The 20,005-nt window shown below is 50.4% G+C and overlaps 1 protein-coding gene across 2 annotated transcripts in view; it reads left to right on the top strand.

Annotated features, from left to right (window-relative positions):
• Positions 1 to 4,051: 4,051 nt before the first annotated feature.
• The window catches only part of MYBL2 (MYB proto-oncogene like 2), a 29,507-nt gene continuing 13,553 nt past the window's right edge, over positions 4,052 to 20,005 (top strand). Inside the window, exons 1-6 of one of the 2 annotated variants that reach the window (XM_057703613.1) lie at positions 4,052 to 4,279; positions 8,644 to 8,737; positions 13,302 to 13,373; positions 14,214 to 14,306; positions 14,489 to 14,709; positions 16,968 to 17,130. In XM_057703613.1, the coding sequence (XP_057559596.1) occupies positions 4,260 to 4,279; positions 8,644 to 8,737; positions 13,302 to 13,373; positions 14,214 to 14,306; positions 14,489 to 14,709; positions 16,968 to 17,130 (663 nt within the window). In that variant the 5' untranslated portion in view covers positions 4,052 to 4,259. The remainder of the gene's footprint in view (positions 4,280 to 8,643; positions 8,738 to 13,301; positions 13,374 to 14,213; positions 14,307 to 14,488; positions 14,710 to 16,967; positions 17,131 to 20,005) is intronic. The other variant, XM_057703614.1, reaches the window with a different exon arrangement.

Raw genomic sequence — 20,005 nt, 5'->3', positions numbered from 1 at the left:
CCTGGACCTCTCATGCCTCTGGCTACTTACCTGCTGCCATGACTCTCTCCTCTACACTGATGCCCTTGGGGGTGAGGCAGAAGTATCTTTTTTTTTAACTTTTTTTTTTCCCTCGGCCACACCATGCATCTTGTGGGATCTTAGTTCGCTTCAGGGATTTAACACGGGCCCTCAGCATTGAGAGCACAGAGTCCTAACCACTGGACCGCCAGGGAATTCCATGGACAAAAGTATCTGAAAAATATTCCTATGTTTCAAAATCTCTTTTGATGATCCTTATAAGATACAATTCAAACTCTAGCATTCCAAGTTCCCCCAGTTCTGTTCTCTGCCTCCCTAACAACTCTCCAGCCCAAATGTTAGCTTTAACATTTCATTCATTCAATTAAAAATATGTAAAATCCCTTCTGTGAGTACCTGCTAGGAGCCAAACATTATGCTCAACATCTGAAGCTAAAATGTCAATATGGGGCTGTCTCTGCTCTTGAGAGAGCAATAAAATTGTAGGCAGAGGAAGTACAATGGGAGGACAAGAATGATAAGGGAGGTGCTCAGTAGGTGGAGGGGAAGACGCCAGGCAGAGGAACATGTGATCCTACTTATCATTTACTTGTTATCAATCAGTGTTTGCTTTGTGTCCAGGCTGATGCTGCATCCCAAGCATTTAATAAATAGATTTGATGCTGTCTTCCCAAGGTGGGTGTGGGCCCTGGGTCTGGAACCTGGGGTAGGGCAAACTGTGGAATGACCAAATGACTAAAGCCTCCCTGTCCAAGGAGGGCACGTGCAGGAAAAGGTTCCTAGTAGAGTGCAGTCTGTATGTTATCAGTCCTGAGCCCAGGGACCACTCCCAGCTGTGGGTGCACCCAGGACACTTGGAGTCCTCTCTCCAGGGGTGACTGCTGGCATGATGATAACTGGAGAAGACACACTTGTGCAGTAACCAGATTCCATCTGGGACCAGGGTGACCTCCTTGCTCTCTGACTCTGCAGCACTGACTCCAGGCTTCTTAGGCTCTGGAGTGAACAATGAACGTCACCTGCCACTTCAGTAAACAAAGGGTGTCGTGGCCATCAAGCCATCAGCCACTTCAACCACCTCTTATGGTGCACCCTGAGAGGATTCAGGATGGAGAAGAAGAGAATACTGGCCCTAGAAAAGGTGTGTATCAAACAAGCAATTTCAATAAGCCGAGATGCCTGCATCTTCCCATATATATAAAAGTGCTAAATTCATTAACTTGAGATGTCTGGTTTTCTTTAATTAGCAGTAATTTTTAATTAATTAATTAATTTGGCTGCATTGGGTCTTTGTTGCTGCATACGGGCTTTCTCTAGTTGTAGTGAGCAGGGGCTACTCTTCAATGTGGTGCACGGGCTTCTCATTGTAGTGGCTTCTTTTGTTGTGGAGCGTGGGCTCTAGGTGCGTGGGCTTCAATAGTTGCGGCACACAGGCTCAATAGTTGTGGCTCACGGGCTTAGTTGCTCCACGGCATGTGGAATCTTCCCAGAGCAGGGCTTCAACCCGTGTCCCCTGTATTGGCATGCGGATTCTTAACCACTACACCACCTAGGAAGTCCAATTTAGCAGTAATCTTTCGATGTTCTGATCACTTGGGGTTTTTTTTGTTTGTTTTTGTTGTTGCAAAAACTCCCGTATATCCTGGCTCCTCCCTTACCTCTTCAGAAGAGTCCCTCAGAGCTATCTGAGAGGATATGTCCCAGGCTTAAGTCCTCTATAAGTCTGCTGAATAAAACATGATTCTCACCTTTTACATTGTGTATTCTTTTTCAGTCGACAAGTATAGGTTGCTATACTGGCCCTATAGTATAGCCAATTGGCCCTAGCAACTGGAGACAGCTGCTCCCTGTCTCTTGCCTTGGGCAAACATCTTGCCTGAACTGCCACGTCCTGTCTCCCTCCTGAAATGGGACTAATAATCTATGTGAGAGAGTGTGCTGTGTGCAAAGCAGCTTCCTAGACCTCAAAGGACAAGCATGAGAGCAGCTGAAGAGTAATAATAATAATAAAAATAATAGCAACAATGAAAAGTAATATAGTGCTTATTATGTACCAGAGATTATTCTCAGTGGTTTACATATATTAATTTATCTAATCCTATAACCATCCCACAAAGTAGGTACCAGTGTAGTGACTAATAGCATACACTCTGGAACTAGGCAGCCCAGACTTGAATCCCTTCTTTGCCATTTACTAGCAGTGTGACCTGGGGGAAGCCTGTGTCTTAGTGTCCCCATCTGCCAAAAGAAGAGAATCATACTACCACCTCATAGGGTTGTTATGAGGATTAAATGAATTAAAATGTATAAAGCATACAGAACAGCAGCTGGCACATAGGAAAAGCTATCTAAGTTTTTGATAAATCTCATCTTTATAGATGAGAAAACTGAGGCACAGAGAAGTTATCTGCCTATGATCACGCAACTAGTAAATGAGCGAGCTAGGAATCAAATCCTAGGAAGTCTGGCTTCAGAACCTGCACTCTTTTTTTTTTTTTTTTTTTTTTTTGCCTCTGACTTTTATTTATTTATTTATTTTTTTAATTATTTTTTTTTGGGGGGGTACACCAGGTTCAATCAACTGTTTTTATACACATATCCCCATATTCCCTCCCTTCCTTGATGCCCCCCCCTCGAGTCCCCCCCACCCTCCCTGCCCCAGTCCTCTAAGGCATCTTCCATCCTTGAGTTGGACTCCCTTTGTTATACAACAACTTCCCACTGACTATTTTACAGTTGGTAGTATATATATGTCTGTGCTACTCTCTCGCTTCTTCTCAGTTTCCCCTTCACCCCCTGCCCCCTCCCATACCTCGAGTTCTCCAGTCCATTCTCTGTATCTGCTTCCTTAGAACCTGCACTCTTAAATATTATGCTCTAGCTATGAAGAGGGGATGTCCACATGAACTACTCTATGAAGGAAGTGGGTAGGGGAAGCCCTGAATTAATTGATGTGGAAGCGACTACCAAATATAACACGATGTCAGTGTTCCTTCTGGTAAATGAAGTTTGCAGCAGCTGGCTGGACTGTCCCCAGGTGGCCAGAATCTTCTGGAAGAGGGCTCTGAGGCATATGCAGGGGCTAAGAGACTGAGGTTCAAGGCCATCTCCCCAGGCTCCTGTCTCATAATTCATTCACCTTCCTTTCAGTACCCTGCCCTGGATGTGGCATGATAACTGGTAAATGGCAACTTGAAATGGAAACTCTCTGCTAAGCCTCCAAGAGGTTAAGCATGTGGTAAACTGAATTCAATGCAACAGTTGAGTTCTGGGCCCTGGGGATACTGCTGTGAATTGACGGGCCACTTGGATCTTAGCAAGCCCAGAGTTCAAATGAGTAACCGCACAAGTCAACAAGTCGACTGTGGGCCGTGGACTCTAAGGATAAACAGGAACCAGTCGGGTGGGAAGGGTGGGACGTGTACTCAGTCCAAGGGGTGGTGGTGGTGATCTGGCAGAATCCTATAAACCTGATTATTTTACCCTGAGGGAGAGGACAAAGTCTTTACGTTCTGGAGAGGCAGGATCAGGAGGCATTCTAGGAGGCTCGCTTTTGCCAAGAGTCAAGCTGAGGAGCTGAAGCCATTGAATTTGAGGCTGGAAAGGAAGCAGGGAGATGGTTCCAGGGCGCAAACCTGGTCTAGGTAGGGGCGAGAGGGCCGCTTTGGGGTGGGGCTGTAGGGACGCAGGAGCAGCTTGGACTAGCGCTGGGCTTTTTGCACAGGTGGTTTCTCCCGCCTAACTCTCCCATCCTTGTGGCTCACTCCCTTCCCTCAGTCTTTCCTCCAGGGCTGCTCCAATCACTCTTGGCCTGGGCCAGACCTCACTCACCTGCCTGCCAGTCCCGGGCGGCACCCACCCCTCCCTGCCCTGGGGCTTCGGGGCTCCGCGCAGGTGCGGAGGTCCCCGGCCCTCAGGCCCCGCCCCCGGACACGCCCCGCCCGCTGGCCCCGCCCCGCGCAGCCCGCTGGCCCCGCCCCCGCGCACGCCAGCCCGCCCGCGCGCCAGGCCCGGGCGGCGCCGACGCGCTTGGCGGGAGATAGGAAAGTGCTTCTGTGCGCGCCGGCGGCGGCCGCAGACCCTGCGAGCAGCGACGGGACCTGCGGCCACGCTGACGCCTCACAGCGCGGCCCCGGGGCCCGGAGCGGCCGGAGAAGCCCGCGCCCTGACCCCGGCCCGGCTCCCGCTCCGGGCTCAGCCGGCGGGCGGGCGAGCGCGGCGCGGCCCGGGCCGGGGGGATGTCTCGGCGGACGCGCGGGTGAGCGGAGCCGGGCGGCCGAGGGCCCTTCCCCCTTCCCCAGACCCCATCCCTCGCCACTCCGACCTCTGCCCCCGACCCCACCCTCGCCGTGGCCTCTCTGTGCCGGGCGGGGGCCGGGTCCGCAGGAAACGCAGTGTCCGGCGTTGGCCCGCGCGAGGAGACGCGGGGCGTGCGCGCGAAGCCGGGGGGCTCTCGGGGGCCCCTCGCTCGGCTCCCGGGCCTGCTGGGCCTCGGAGCTGGGGCAGGCGGGTCTCCTGGGACCCGGGCCAAGCCCTTCATGATGTCATTTTGTCTCCCGCCTAATTGCGGGGTGGGGGTGGGACGGCGGTGTCAGCTGGAAGGGCCTTTACCCGGGAGGGAGGCGACCTCTGGAGAAGGAAGGTGATCTTCCAAGTCACGGCGAGCGGGAGGCCAAAGCCTGGAAGACTCTTGTTCAAGCCTTTTGGGGTTCAGATTTGCAAGTGGGCATTTCTTAACATTCGGGGAAGCACAGAGCACTCAAGCTCGCTCCCCCGACCTAGCAAGGATGCTGGGCCGGGGAGGGACTCTCTGGTCCCCCACCAGCTGGGTTCCGGGCCCTAGCTCGTTTTCGTTTTGGAGACCAGTGTTCCTGTTCCACATGAGGGGCTTGGGGCAGCTGGGGTTGAAGGCGAGGGAAGGAGAGTGATGTGTATCGAGACCGCTCGGTGCCAGCAGCCCCTGGGGCGGAGGCAGGAACTGCGGTCTCCATTTTACTTAACCCCCCAGAGTATGAGTAGCAGAGTCAAGCCAGGAACCAGGTCTGTGGGCTCCAGGTCCCTGTCTTACACCTGTGCGCCCGGTGCCTGAGCTCTGGGCTTTTCAACCAGTCTGGGAGTCACGGAGGACAGTGGAAATCTGCCCTGTTCCCTCCCTGTATTCGTACAACCCAGACAACCTTAAACCCCACTTCAGATGGTGTTTGCCTTCTCAGGCCCAGCATGTGGACCTGAGAAGCAGCCGTTGCTGGCTTTCCCTAGAATTCCTCAGCAAGGAAGCATCTGATCCATGGGCAGTGGTCAGGCACAAGGGTGTGTCTTCCTCAGACCAGGATTTCTCAGGGCAGCTCCAATTCCCAAGGGTTGTTTTCTGGGCAGGCACTTGCCAGGCCCTGAATTTCTGGTTCAGGAAGTGTTAACTCCAGGCAACAGTCAAAGACCCAGACAACCCCCAGGTCCTCTGCTACTTCTTCCCTGGGGCTCAGTCGCGGACGCCGCCCCCTCCTTCCCCCCAAGATGAGGGCTGGGTTCTGCACCCTGGAACCCCACAGCATTCACTTTGATTCTTGGCCACTGGCTGTAACTCTCCTCTGCACCACTGCCCTACTTCCTGCTCAGCTTCTGACTCACCCCACCTGGAGCAGAGCCCAGCACATGGAAGGGCATAGAAAGGGTGTGTTGGACCTCCATGTGGTTGCCACTCCTGCCTCGGCCTCTGCTTTTCCAGCTGGGATTACGAGATGGGGACTTAAGGCTGCAGGTTTGGAGCCTGGCTCTGTGGACTTGGCAAGTGGCATAACCCTTGCGAGCCTCAATTTTCACATCTATTAAATGGGGATAATGAGAATGCATTTGAAGTAGACGGTCATCACCCTCTTGATGTTAGGAGTATGTTACCTCCCAGAATTCTCTCAGCCGTCTGGGCTGCTATCCCCATTAAATAGAATATTTTGGAGCACCAGAGAGTGTTCATACAGAAACCTTTTCTTCCTCAAAAGAACATTTGCTGAGTGTCTGGGGAAGCTGGGTGCTGGAGAACCAAAGATAGTTCCCGTCAGAACAGAGTCTGGGGGCAGTTGATGTTAAAGCCAGCTTCCTTCTACTATTAGTATCTTGTGGAATTTTTCTTTTTCTTTTTTTAACTTTATTTTCTGGCCATGCCTCATGGCATGTGGGATCTTAGTCCCCCGAACCCATGCCCCCTGCAGTGGAAGCATAGAGTCTTAACCACTGGACCACCAGGGAAGTCCCAGTATCTTGTAGAATTTTTGCCTCCTACTTTGCGATGATGGAGGACCCCACCAATTGGGTTGGGAATGAAAAGACATGGCTGAATTCCAGCTCCTGTGCCGGTGTATTGCTGAGTTTAAACGCTCTCCCTTCCTTTCCTAATTCTAAAAAGTTTGCTTATATTCGCATTTCTTATATTCGCATTTCTTACCAACTAAGAGGCAGCGGCTTTGCATGTTTAGTCATTCATTCCTGTATCCAGCCATTTCCACAGCAAACATTTCTTAAGGCATTTTGGTGCCACCCCCTAAAGGCCCTACAGATTCGGAGGTGGAGCTGACCTCTGTCCAGGTTGTCAAGGAGACAGGCACATGCAGCCTAAGGGCCTATGTTATGAGACAGGAGGATTTCCAAAGTGTTGTGGGAAGTGTGGGAGTGCTTAGGAAGATGCTGAGAAGGGGAAAGGAGTGTGGCCACAGAAGGAAGTCCTCTTCCTTTTTTTTGGCATGTGGCCTGTGCTTGCCTTGCTTGGCTGGGGATGTATAGGCTTTTCTTTTCTTTTTAAAAAATATTTATTTATTTGTATTATTATTTTTGGCTGCTTTAGGTCTTAGTTGCACAGGATCTTTTTTTAATTAATTAATTTTTGGCTGTGTTGGGTCTTAGTTGCTGTGCGTGGGCTTTCACTAGTTGCAGTGAGCAGAGGCTACTCTTCGTTGTGATGTGAGAGGGCTTCTCATTGCAGTGGCTTCTCTTGTGGCAGAGCACGGGCTCTAGGCACGCAGGCTTCAGTAGTTGTAGCACACGGGCTCAGTAGTTGTGGCTCACGGGCTCTGGAGCACAGGCTCAGTAGTTGTGGCGCATGGGCTTTGTTGCTCCACAGCATGTGGGATCTTCCCAGACCAGGGATTGAACCCGTGTCCCCTGCATTAGCAGGTGGATTCCTAACCACTGCATCACCAGGGAAGCCCCACACACAGGATGTTGGTTGAAGCATGCGGGATTCTTTCTAGCTGTGCTATGTGAATTTTCTCTTCGCTCTTTGTGGCGCACAGGCTCCAGGAAGTGTGGGTTCCAGAGTGTGTAGGCTCTGTAGTTTGTGGCACATGGGCTTCTCTCTAGTTCAGGCACACAAGCTCAGTAGTTGTGGTGCGTGGGCTTAGCTGCGCCTTGGCATGTGGAAACCAAGCTCCCCAACCAGGGATTGAACCCACGTCCCCTGCATTGGAAGGCAGATTCTTTACCACTGGACCACCAGGGAAGTCCCAAGATGTATAGAATTTTCCCGCTTAAAAATGCCTGACTTTGGAATGTCCCTGACAGAGGTGACCTGATGGAGCTGGGAGGGTGCTCTTGTGAGCCCTAAACATTCCTGGGGGTGGATAGCATGATCTCCAGTTTTGTAACCATTAAACTTGATAAATAGAGTTTGGAGCAACTTGGAAAATTATGTGTTAGAAGATAAAAACATCCAGAATTCAAAGCTGCTTGTACTCTGATTTTTTTGCTCTGTAAACTAGGCCTGTGTGTAGGCAAGGATTGAGAATGAGTATGCAAAAATGCACATAGTTACTGAGATTTAAAATGGTTTTCCCAAATAACCAATATTTCTTAAAATCCCCATGCTTGATAATTACATATATCATCGGCTTTAATGCATAAAATACCCATGCAAGTTGAAAAAGTTTTGTTGTTGAAAAGAAAATATGAAATGGGTGTCTGATGTTGAATATCATAATATTCTTGGTGAAATCTTTTTCTTTTAATTAATTAATTAATTATTTATTTATTGGCTGTGTTGGGTCTTCGTTGCTGCACACGGGCTTTCTCTAGTTGCGGCGAGCGGGGGCTACTCTTCATTGTGGTGCACGGGCTCCTCATTTTGGTGGCTTCTCTTGTTGTGGAGCCTGGGCTCTAGGCTCTCGGGCTTCAGTAGTTGCGGCACAGGGGCTCAATAGTTGTGGCTCATGGGCTCTAGAGTGCAGGCTCAGTAGTTGTGACACATGGGCTTAGTTGCTCTGTGGCATGTGAAATCTTCTTGGAGCAGGGATCGAATCCGTGTCCCCTGCATTGGCAGGCAGATTCTTAACCAGTGTGCCCCCTAGGAAGTCTTCCTTGGTGAAATCTTAACTTCTTTTTTCTTGTAGATTTTGAAATCATTAGGGTGTTACTGAAAATAAATAAAAGAGTAAAGAAAAAAATAGCCCATAATCCCATTTCATTAAAAAGTTTTTAAAAAGAGGAGGGTGGGAGTACTTGCATTTTACCTACAGTAAAAGCGCACCTCCCCAAAACCTTTCCCTAGAGGTCATGGCCACCGTCCATACTGTCCATCCATCTTGTAGCAGCAGGTAGAGACACATGTCTTTGACCTTTGGCTTGCTTTCCCTGCAGTGAGGAACTGGATGAACTGCACTACCAGGACACAGATTCAGATGTGCCAGAGCAGCGAGACAGCAAGTGCAAGGTCAAATGGACTCAAGAGGAGGTGAGTGACACCGAGGGGCAATTGCACGGGGTGGAGGTGATGGCAGCTGGGGGACTGGACCCAGAACAGAGCCTGGGGAATGTCTGCCTGATGCCCTGACCAGTATGATGAAGAGGAGGAGCCAGTGAAAGAAGCAGATGGGGGAATTCCCTAGCAGTCCAGTGGTTAGGACTGCGTGCTTCCACTGCTGGGGGCCCGGGTTCAATCCCTGGTCTGGGGAACTAAGATCCCACAAGCTGCAAGATGCAGCTGAAAAAAAAAAGCAGCAGCAACAGCAGATGGGCCCTCTGGGTCTCCCTGGTACTTCTTCTCAGAGCATCCTGGGCGCTCTCAGTATTGAGGACTCTTGAGGGGAATGTGTTTCTCAGACTTCGGGGCCAGCAATTGTTGTTGTGTCTCCTGAAAGCTGGTGTATTCTGCATTATGGCCTTTAATTGTGCTTCTTGTCCTTTAACTGCTGGGAGGTTTAGCCAGATCTGCAAACCTTCTCTTTATTATCATTAAAAAAAAAAAATTGTATTATGTCTGAGATAACAAGCTCTGAATTGATTTTCTTTTTATTCTTTAATCAAGTTTATGAAATGTAATTTATATAGTCAAATGCACCTTTTTAAAGTGAACAGTTCCAACAGTTTTGATAAATGTGTATTACATAAGCAGCACCTTGATTATCTCCATAAGTTCCCTTTGTGGTCCATCTTTCCCAGCTCCAGGCAGTCGCCCATCCAGTGTCTCTCTGTTTGAACATTTTGCCTGTTCTTGAAAGTCCTATAAATGAAATCATACAGCTATACTCTTTTCTATCTGGCTTCTTTTGTTCAGCATAATGTTGCATAATTTGGTAATTTGTTCATTATTTCTCACTGAATGCTGTTCCATTGTATGGATAGACCATAGTATGTTTCCTTTGTTGATGGGGATTTGGGCTGTTTCCGGTTTTTGGCTATTGTGGATAGAACTGCTATGAAAATTCTTGCCTAAGTGTTTTTGAGGATTATGTTTTCATTTCCCTAGAGAGGATACTTAGGTACGTTCATGGGGTAGGTATATATTTAGTTTTATAGAAACTGTCAGGTATTTTTCTAACTTGCGTGTACTGTTTTAGACTTCTACTGGCCTTATTTTATTTTATTTTATATTTTTTGGGGGGGCTGCGCTGGGTCTTTGTTGCTGCTCTCAGGCTTTCTCTAGTTGTGGCACGCGAGGGCTACTCTTCGTTGTGGTGCGCAGTCTTCTCAGGTACGGTGGCTTCTCTTGTTGCAGAGTACGGGCCCAAGAGCGCAGGCTCGGTAGTTGCGCACGGGGTTAGTTGCTTCGAGGCACGTGGGATCTTCCCAGATCAGGGATGTAACCCATGCCCCTGCATTGGCAGGTGGGTTCTTAACCACTGTGCCACCAGGGAAGCCCCTGGCCTTATCTTTTTATTCTTCCTCTGTTTTCCTGAATGCGTTTAAGTCTTTTTTTTTTTCCCCTTAACTTACTGTTTGAGCTGTGAAACACTCTTAAATCATAAAAGTTGTTTCTTCAGAGGAGTGCTGAGCCAGCCTTTTCTGTTCATCCCACTGTAGTCCAGGGACTGTATTCCACTCTTGCAGGCTTAGAAGAACAAACAAGACAGGGTCGCTATCCCAGAGAATCTCTCTGCCTGGAATGGAGAGATAAGACCATGCACAGGCCAGTGGACATACTGTGGCCATCACAGTGCTGGCAGGACCAGTGTCTTTTGTGCTCACTGTGGCCTCTCCTATTTTACACTAAAGCCTTCTGGACATAGGAGGTGCTTATAATTGTCAAAATCCCCCCCCCCCCCCTTTTTTTTTGGCTTGTGGGATCTTAGTTCCTTGACCAGGGATTGAACTCGTGCCCTCAGCAGTGAAAGCACAGGGCCCTAACCATTGGACAACCAAGGAATTCCCCGAAATGCCTTTAGAAGTTGAGTTTACTGTTGTCTGAGGGGTTAAGAACAGTTCATGGGTAAGGATTTGGAAATTTAGCAGTTGGGTGTGCCAAATGATGGGTAAGTCAGAATAGGAAATGGTTTATAGATAGAGAAAAGCAAGTAGAGGAGCCCTGGTTTGACTAGAGGAAAGAGTCCTTAAAGAGAAATAGTGGTTGATTTAGACCAGATCGAATGGGAGGACTTCCCTGGTGGTGCAGTGGTTAAGAATCTGCCTGCCAATGCAGGAGACACAGGTTTGATCCCTGGTCTGGGAAGATCCCATATGCCGTGGAGCAACTAAGCCTGTGCCCCTCGACTACTGAGTCTGTGCTCTAGAGCCCGCGAGCCACAGGCACTGAAGCCTGTGCACCTAGAGCCCATGCTCCACAACAAGAGAAGCCACAGCAATGAGAACCCCTGCACCACAATGAAGAGTAGACCCCACTTTCTGCAACTAGTGAAAGCTCATGCGCAGCAACAAAGACCCAACACAGCCAAAAAATAAACAAATAAATAATTAAAAAAAAAAAAGATTGAATGGGGTCCAATCCCAGAAGGCCTTGGACGTCAGGCTCAGAGATGTAGGCTTATTTGGCTGGCAAGGTGGAGCCATTGAAGGTTTTTAAAGCAGATGAGTGACATGACCATAGCCCGGCTTCAGGGAGCTAGTCTGCTACGTGCAGGGTGGATAAGAGATTTGGGGGCAGCCTGAGGCTGAGGGAGTGGGGGAGGCGGGAGAAGGTGATTGTGGAAGGACCAGGGCATTACGGGTGGGAGTGGACAGGTGGAGGGGGCCCATGGGCTCTGGGAGGGGTTGAAAACGAAATTGTCCACCTAAGTTGTCAGGGAGGACGGTGGTGCTGGAGGTGGACATGGGGGATGTGGGCGGAAGGCAGGGGCTTGGCCTGGCCAGGTGGGGCGGGCATCAGGGGAGGGCAGGGTGTCTGGGGCTGGCTGTGTGTGCGTGGGCTGACCCAGCTACAGGATTTATGGGGACTTTGTCCAGTTGGTGCTGGGCTGTGGCCAGGCTGCAGTTGAGGGTCTGGATTTCTGTGGTGGCCTTTTTTTTTCTGTCCAGGAAAGGAGGGGAGCAGGGAAAGCGAGAGAGAGAGCACACCTAGTGTTAAATGTACCATCGTAACCATTTTTTTTTTTTTGGGGGGGTACACCAGGTTCAATCATCTGTTTTTATACACATATCCCCGTATTCCCTCCCTTCCTTGACTCCCACCCGCCGAGTCCCCCCCACCCTCCCCACCCCATCGTAACCATTTTTAAGTGTACAGTTCAGCACATGAAATATTTTCTCACGGTGCAGCAGATCTCTGGAACTTAGTCATCTTGCAAAACTGAATCATTAAACACTAATTCCATCCCCGCCCCACCACCAGCCCCTGGCAACCACCTTTTTCTACTTTCTGTTTCTATGATTTTTGACTGCTTTAGATTCTTCTCATGAGTGGACTCATACACTATTTGTCCTTTTGTGTTTGGCTTATTTCACTCAGCATGATGTCCTCAAGGGCCCATCCATGTTACAGCTTGTAACAGAATTTCCTTCTCTTTTAAGGCTGAGTCATATTCCACTGTAAGGATATACTACATTTTCTTTATATATATATTAAATTTAAAAAATTGATTCGATTGAGGAATACTTTACATACAGTCAACTACAACCGTTGACATACAATGCACTGAGTTTCAATGGAGTGAGTTTCAATGGACATGCTACCATGAAACCCCCAGCACCATCACTGTAGAGCATTTCCATCACCCCAGGCGTTTCTTGCTCCCCTTTGCTGTCCATTTCTTCCTCCCACCACCCCGACCTCAGACAGTACTGACTGTCTTTTTGTCCCTATAGCTTGGTTTACATTTTCTAGAAGTTCCTTTGCACAGAATCACACAATGTATACTCTTTTCATGTCTGGCTTCTTTCCCTCATCATATCATGTGAGATTTCATGTTGTTGCGTGAATCAGTAGTTTATATTCAGGAGGATGTTTTAACAGGTACTGTTTTCCCTTCTAAGTGCTCTTGATTCTGCCCATGTCCTCCCATCTCCAGCACTGGGTCACTGTCACCTCTGGCCCGGGTGCCTGTAATGGCCTCCCCTCACCCATTCTGCCCTCCTGCAGCTGCCAAAGTGACGTTCATGACAAGCACATTGAACCGTGACCACCCACTGCTTCAGCGCATCGGTGGCTTTGCATGACGCAGAGGCCCGAATCACCCAGCGTGTGGTCTGGTCCCTGCCGTCCCCTCCAGACTCCTCTCGCATCCCTCTCGCTTGCTTCCTGCATCCTAGCCTCACTGGACTTCTTGAGGCCTGTTCCTTAGACCCCTATAGGCCTCACCATCGACCTCTCTGTACCCCCTCCAGCACAGGGCGGCTTTCCTTTTGTTTGCAGGAGCCTTTGAGTAACATCTGCTTCCCTGTAGACTTTAAGTCCCATAAGGTCGGGCAGCTCCGCTGCCGCCTGCTGCTGTGCCTGCCGTGCCAGGTGCGTAGCAGGTGATCACGTCATGACTGAGTGGATGAGTGAGGCGGTCGAGGGCTCCGTCCAGAGCAGCTGCTCTCTACACACGTATGAGCTGAGCCCTCTGTCTTTCTGGCTTTGGCAGGACGAGCAGCTGAGGGCCCTGGTGAGGCAGTTTGGACAGCAAGACTGGAAGTTCCTGGCCAGCCACTTTCCCGTGAGTGCAGCCCCTCTGCGGCGCCCTCCCCTAGGACAGTGGGCCTGGGACAGGCTATCTGTCAAAGAGAAGAAAGGGGAGTTCCGTACTAAGCCCCCACAGCTGCCCCAACAAAACAACCTTCCAGACTTCTCAGGCCCTTTCTTCCCAAACTGGAATCCAAGGCACCCTGGTGTAAGCGTCTCCACGCGGCAGCGTCCACGTGCCTGGGGACTTTGGGCTCCGTGATCATGAAATCAGATCAGTGGTCAGATCAGTGGCATATTTGCATTTCTTCCTGCAAGTCAGGAGCAAGCTCGTGCTGGGTTTCTCAACCGTGAGACTGAAACTGAAGGGAAACAACACTTGAGCAAGCTTTATGGTGAGGCGCTGGCGGGTGCCACCACGTCCAGCATGTAGAGGCCCCTGATGGTGCCCCCCCCACCCAGCACTGCAGGGGCGCGGGCCGGCAGGAGCCGCTGTGGGCTTATTTCCTGGCTTACCGGGCAGCTCAGGGACCGAGTCACCAGACCCTTCTGCCCCATTCCTCACCTCCCCCTCCATGTGATCTGAAACCTTCAGGGAAATACTGCTCTCCCAGAAGCAAGCATGGATCCCTGACGTACCCCGCAGGCTGGAACAGGGCGGCCCCCTTGTGTTAGGGTCTTGAGTTTGCCCGGTTCTACCCGGGCCCTCTTGTAGCACAGGGAAACCACACGTGTTCTGGCCCTTGGGCAGGTAGTGTGTGGTCGTGCAGGAAACAAGACAGAACCCCTCTGAGGTGTCGCCTGAGCCCAGTGTGTGTCCAGGGTCCAGGGCCACCATCCCAGGGGTTCACATAGGTGCCTGTCCTCTTCCCAGAACCGCACTGACCAGCAGTGCCAGTACCGGTGGCTGAGGGTCTTGAATCCAGACCTCGTCAAGGGGCCATGGACCAAAGAAGAGGACCAAAAGGTAATGCCTAGGACAGGGCCTGCCACATGGTGGGCCTCCACCTCAGGTAGTCAGGGGACTGAGGCTGCCCTGGGGGTTGGCCAGGCTATGCAGCTGGACCTTGGGAGTGTGACATCCTTCTGGTCGGTGCTGGGGTGGGGAGCGGGCAGGTCCCGCTGGCCTCACGGTGGCTTTCCCCCAAGGTCATCGAGCTGGTCAAGAAGTACGGCACGAAGCAGTGGACGCTGATCGCCAAGCACCTGAAGGGCCGGCTGGGGAAGCAGTGCCGCGAGCGCTGGCACAACCACCTCAACCCCGAGGTGAAGAAGTCCTGCTGGACGGAGGAGGAGGACCGCATCATCTGCGAGGCCCACAAGGTGCTGGGCAACCGCTGGGCCGAGATCGCCAAGATGCTGCCGGGGAGGTGAGCCACCTGCCGGGGCCGGGGCGGACAGGTCAGGGCACACCCCCTGGCCTCTGAGGGGATGTTCAAGGCCTGGTCCGATTTCTCTGGAGCTGTTCTCTTTTCCCAGAAGCGAATGAGTCCTTCAGCTTCTTGCTGGGGTGGGAAGTGGTTGGGGGAGGGGGTGAGGTGGGGCCTGGCTGGGCCTGGCTGCAGGGAGCCTGGAGCAGGGCAGGAAGAGGGGCGTGGGGGCCTCCTCTTCACCGTGCGGATCCTCATCTGGACCCCCTTTCGGCTTTGTGCCATCCCTGCCCTCTGCTGTGGCCGGGGTTGCCTGGTCATTTTTTTCTAGAGAATAAACCTGTTTCCTCCTGCCTTTGAGGTCAGGGCCAGGACCTGGACGTTCGAACCACTGCTCTGTTTTCACCCTACTCCTCACTGGGCGTGGCGCCTCCAAGCCCTGGGCCTCTAGGGGCTCTGCAGGGAGCATTGGGACAGCTTGGCTCCATTCTTGCCAGAATCTTCCTTCGGGGTCAAGTCCCAGTCTCCTAAGTTGCTTACTGCTCCCCTAACTGCTTTCCATCTTCTGGAAACCTATAAAAATCTGTTACTCGCCGCCCTCTTCTACCTACCCTGCTCTCTTTGTCCGTGTGAACGTTTACCTTATTTTGTTTAATTTTCAGTCCTTTCTTTGCCATGGCATTGCAGTCCTGGGAGGGAGAGATGAGATGCCAGATGATCTGTTTCCCCTAGAGTCTGATATCATCTGTTTCCAAAACTCAAACCCGAGCGTGTTATCCTTTTGGTGCTTCTTCTGACACTTCGGTGGAAGACTTGGGCCTCTTTCCCAAGGGGCCACCCTGGCCTGGCTGATGCCACCAGCCTCACCTTGACCCACTGTCACCGTTGCTCACCTGTGGGGCCTTAGCTGCTCCGCCCTCCTCTCTCGCTCAGACACGGTGGGCTCTTTTCTGAGAACAGACGCCTTGTGCTCCTGGCAGCCTAGAGCCTCTGCCTTGTGCCCATCGTGTAGCCAACACGTCATCCGTCAGTTCTCAGCGGGGACGTTATTTCCTCAGGAAAGGTTCCTCTGTCCGTCCTTCCCCACTGTGCTCAGTCCCTGGCCACCTCTCTTAGTGCCCAGACCCTTGCCTGATCAGAGAGCCAGACCCTCCTCTTAGACTGGTGGCTCCGTCAAGCTGTTATTCTCCGTTCACAGCTCAAGGCAACAGCACTCTGCTGGGAGCCCTGAAGAAGGCAGGGCCTCTGTGTGTCCACACTTCTGCCCTGCTGTAGGTCTGTGTGCTCCGAGGCTGCGAGTCAGGAGCGAGTTGGTGCTTGGTTTCTCAGCTGTGAGACTGAAACTGAGGGGCAGCAGTCCGTGAGCCGTGTGTGCCCGCCCCGAGCTGCTCGCTGTCATACTGCTGTGTGCTTCCGTCGTTCCGTCCTTCTCTGCGCTGCATACTGCCGTCCACTCCTGCTACTCTGCTGCTCTGTCCTGCTGTCCCCATCTGCTTCTCTCCCTCTGCGCTTCCCTGCACTCCTGTACCACTGTGCTACTTCCTGCTTCTGTAGTGTGGTACTACGCTGATTTATACAACCATATATGTTTCTTCTTTATCCTTCAGTAAATGATGGAGGATGAAGTAGTCTTCTGATTCTCCAGGTAAAAAAGCCAAGGCTCAGAGTAGTCAGTAGTGGACCCTCTGTCCTCTGGCTCTGCTCTGTTTGGCCATTTTCTGTCTGTGAGAGGTGATCAGGGCTTGTGTTCTAGGTCACTGAGCCGCAGGACAGGGCCAGTGGCCAGCAGCTTGCTTACAGTTTCTGTAGATGCAGAGTGAGCAGGAAAGGGAATGAGAGTTCCCAGAACATGTCTTTTTCTTCTTCTTTTTTTCTTTTTTAAGTGTGTTTTATTTTGTTTTTGCTCCACAGCATGTGGGATCTTCCCAGACCAGGGATCAAACCCTGTCCCCTGCATTGGCAGGTGGATTCTTAACCACTGCGCCACCTAGGAAGTCCTCCAGAATGTTTCAGTGTTAGAATTTTACCCTGTAGGTTGAATAAGACCTTTGCTCATTTCTCAGAGGTGTGTGGGAATACTCTGGGAAACTTACAGGCTGCAAGCATGTCAGACTTCATCTTAGAGCTAAGAGCCCTTAGAAATCCTCAGGTTGAACCCTCGTTTACGGAAGTGGAGCTCAGCTCTGGGAGGCTAGTGACACACCCAGTGCGCACGGGCCTCAGGGCTGGGGTCACGGTTCCCTGGTTGGCCCCTGCAGGACAGACAATGCTGTGAAGAATCACTGGAACTCCACTATCAAGAGGAAGGTGGACACAGGAGGCTTCCTGAGTGAGTCCAGAGATAGCAAGCCCCCCATGTACTTGCTGCTGGAGCTGGAGGACAAGGATGGCCACCAGAGTGCTCCCCCGTCGGAAAGCCAGGTGGGTGGGGCGGTGGGGGAGGGGCGTCAGGCGGGGCGGCCGCTGGGCTCGCGTCGGTTGGTTGGTTTTCACGTGTATCCGACGCCAGCTCATCAACACCTGCTCATCCCTCTGCACCTGTTCCACGGCTATTCCTTAATCCTGCTTGAGGGTCTCAGTGTGGCCGCATGTCTCTCATGAGGGCCTTTCCCTGTGTCGCCTGTGCCCACGCTTGGCGCTCATCTGCCCACAGATGGAGGATGCCAGAGCCGACACCAGAGGGAGGATCAGGTGGGGAGGTCCTCAGCCTCCTCCCGTGCTCAGCAGCTTCCTTCCTTCCCGTTGCTCTTTCCAGCCTTTTCGTAGTAAAAGCATGCGTGCAGGTTAAAAGAAAAAGCAGATTTGTTGAGGCACAAGCACATACAGTACAATTCATCGTGTTTCATCCTGAGCCGTGACAGAAACGGTCCTGCAAGTCACCACCACAGGCAAGGCGCAGAGCGTCTCCCCCACGCCCAGGTTCTTTGAGCTCTTCTCCCATCCTTGGTGCCTGGAACCCTTCATCTGTGATTTTCTGGAAAGTCATATAAATGAAATCATATGGTGCTGCGTTTACAGCCGTTAACATCTCCCATCCTACACCCCAGAGCATTCTTTTTTTAAAAAATTGAAGTATAGTTGATTTACAGTATTATAATATCAGTAGTTTCAGGTGTTTTTTGCTGTTCTTAAACCATCACTTAGGATTTATTCTTCAAAAACAAAGATTTGAAGCATGTGTCAGAGTATGAAGACGTGCCGATGCTGGCTGCATGGCAGGTGACATGCTTCGTCTACACTGTTTCCCAGTCTTTTCTGTGCTCGTGAGCTATTGAATAGTTGTTTTTCACGCTCTCCCTTTCTCCTTTTCCTGCTGGCTAGGTAATAACTTGTTCACGGCTCCAGTTCTTCTACAAGACCCTGCTGGAGTGTTATATTATGTTTTTGCCTTTCTTTCTGGATTTTTTGGCTTCAGAGACTATTCCTTGATTCCCGGATATGAGAGCATCTATGGGGTAACAGTTGAGAAAGGATTAAAATGAAAAGTAAAAGGACTTGTTCCTCCCGTTGGACTCCCCATGGGTCCCCTAACCAGAGGAATTCACTTCTCAGTTTCTTGTATGCCTAAGTAATATGTTTTCCAGGCTTTTACTTCTGATTAAAGAAAAAGCATCTGTGCCACAAAGAGAAACCATGCACGTCGGTGAACGTGGAGAAGTCGTCTTTCAGGACAGGGCAGAGTGGACAGTAGTCTCTGAAAATCCTTCTTGGCAGAAAGTCATTTCCTTGACTCTGTTTTCACACCCCCATGCTTTGTGTCTGGGAGCCTGGCCCTGCTGGGCCAGGGGGAGCCCCAGACCTTGATCTTGAGCACACAGGTCAGGGAACAGTGTGGGTTTCAGCCTCACCCACTCCTCTGTACTGTCATTTTAATGGCTCTATTGTGCTGGTAATTTATTTAATTAAGCTTACATCCTACTTTTTGTTGTTAGAAACAAAGCTTTAATGGTTATCCTGCTGGCTAAATCACTGCTCATTTGCTCAATAATTTCTTGAGAAGTTCCTAGAGATACATAGACACATTCTTTAAAAAGTTTAAGGGAATTCCCTAGTGGTCCACTGGTTAAGACTCCCACTTCCATTGCAGGGGGCTGAGGAACTAAGATCCTGCATGCCCTGTGGCCTGGCCCAAAAAACAAAAAACTTTAATACATTTTGCTAGATTCCCAGCCAGAAAACGTTTGCCTGTTCTGCGTGTATGGGACTACCTCACTGACCAGTGCTTGCAATTATAAATGATAAGTATATACTGAACTTTATTAGAAATTGCCAGACTTTTTTCAAAGTGGCTGTTTTCTGAAGTGGGAATCCCATGCTGGTAGCTTTTGAATAGTATTCGTGGCATTCTTGTCCTCCAGTTACAGCAGTTATACGTTCTTAATCCAATCTGCTCCAGTCTCCTTTTCTTCCTTGGCGTGTATCACAAACCATCTCCATTCTTTTCACTTGACAGCAGTGGCAGTAACAGCTACTCAGTAGGTGGAAAGCTTTTCACACAGTTGTTGACCTGTGTACCCTCCCTGCTCGGTAAGCCTCAGTGTCCTCATTTTATAGGCAGGGAAACTGACCCTCAGCACACAGCTTGCCCCACCGGGAAGTGGCAACGCTCTGTCCGCATCCAGAGCCCGTGTTCTCCCCCCATGAACACGGGACCCCGCGCCTCCTCGCTCTCGACCAGGCCTGTGTTAGTCTGTGTTCATCACGTGTGCCGTTTTCAAGGCTCCTCAGGGGCTGTCGGGTTACCATATCAAGCTCGTTTCTGAGATTCTGTCAGGAGAGATGGCCGCAAATGATCTTCCTCTGTTTCTTTCTTTTCCCTCACAAAATTCGTCTCCACTCCTTTTTCAAACTTTCATTTTGAAATAATATTAAACATTTAGAAAAGTTGTAAGAAGAGTAAGCCCTATACCCTTCACTGCATTCATTTGTTTTTTTTGTTGTTGTTTTAAATTTTTTTGGCTGTGTGTGCGGCATGCAGGATCTTAGTTCCCCAGCCAGGGATTGAACCCATGCCATCTGCAGTGGAAGCGCAGAGTCTTAACTACTGGACCACTGGGGAAGTCCTGGATTGTGTTTTTTTTTTTTCATCTTTATTGGAATATAATTGCTTTACAGTATTGTGTTAGTTTTTGCTGTATGGATTCATTACTTTTTAACATTTGCCAGATTTCCTTTATCTTTCTCTATAGACATATTTCTTTTAATCTGAGCTATTTGAGAGTTGCTTCCATACATTGCGCCTTTAATCTGTTAATACTTGAGTGTGTGTTTCCTAAAAATAAGAACATTCACAAGT

This window comes from Hippopotamus amphibius, chromosome 12, assembly GCF_030028045.1.
Source record: "Hippopotamus amphibius kiboko isolate mHipAmp2 chromosome 12, mHipAmp2.hap2, whole genome shotgun sequence".
NCBI lineage: Eukaryota > Metazoa > Chordata > Mammalia > Artiodactyla > Hippopotamidae > Hippopotamus > Hippopotamus amphibius.
Note: the sequence above shows the minus strand (reverse complement) of the source record. Positions and strands in the feature narration are given on the sequence as shown.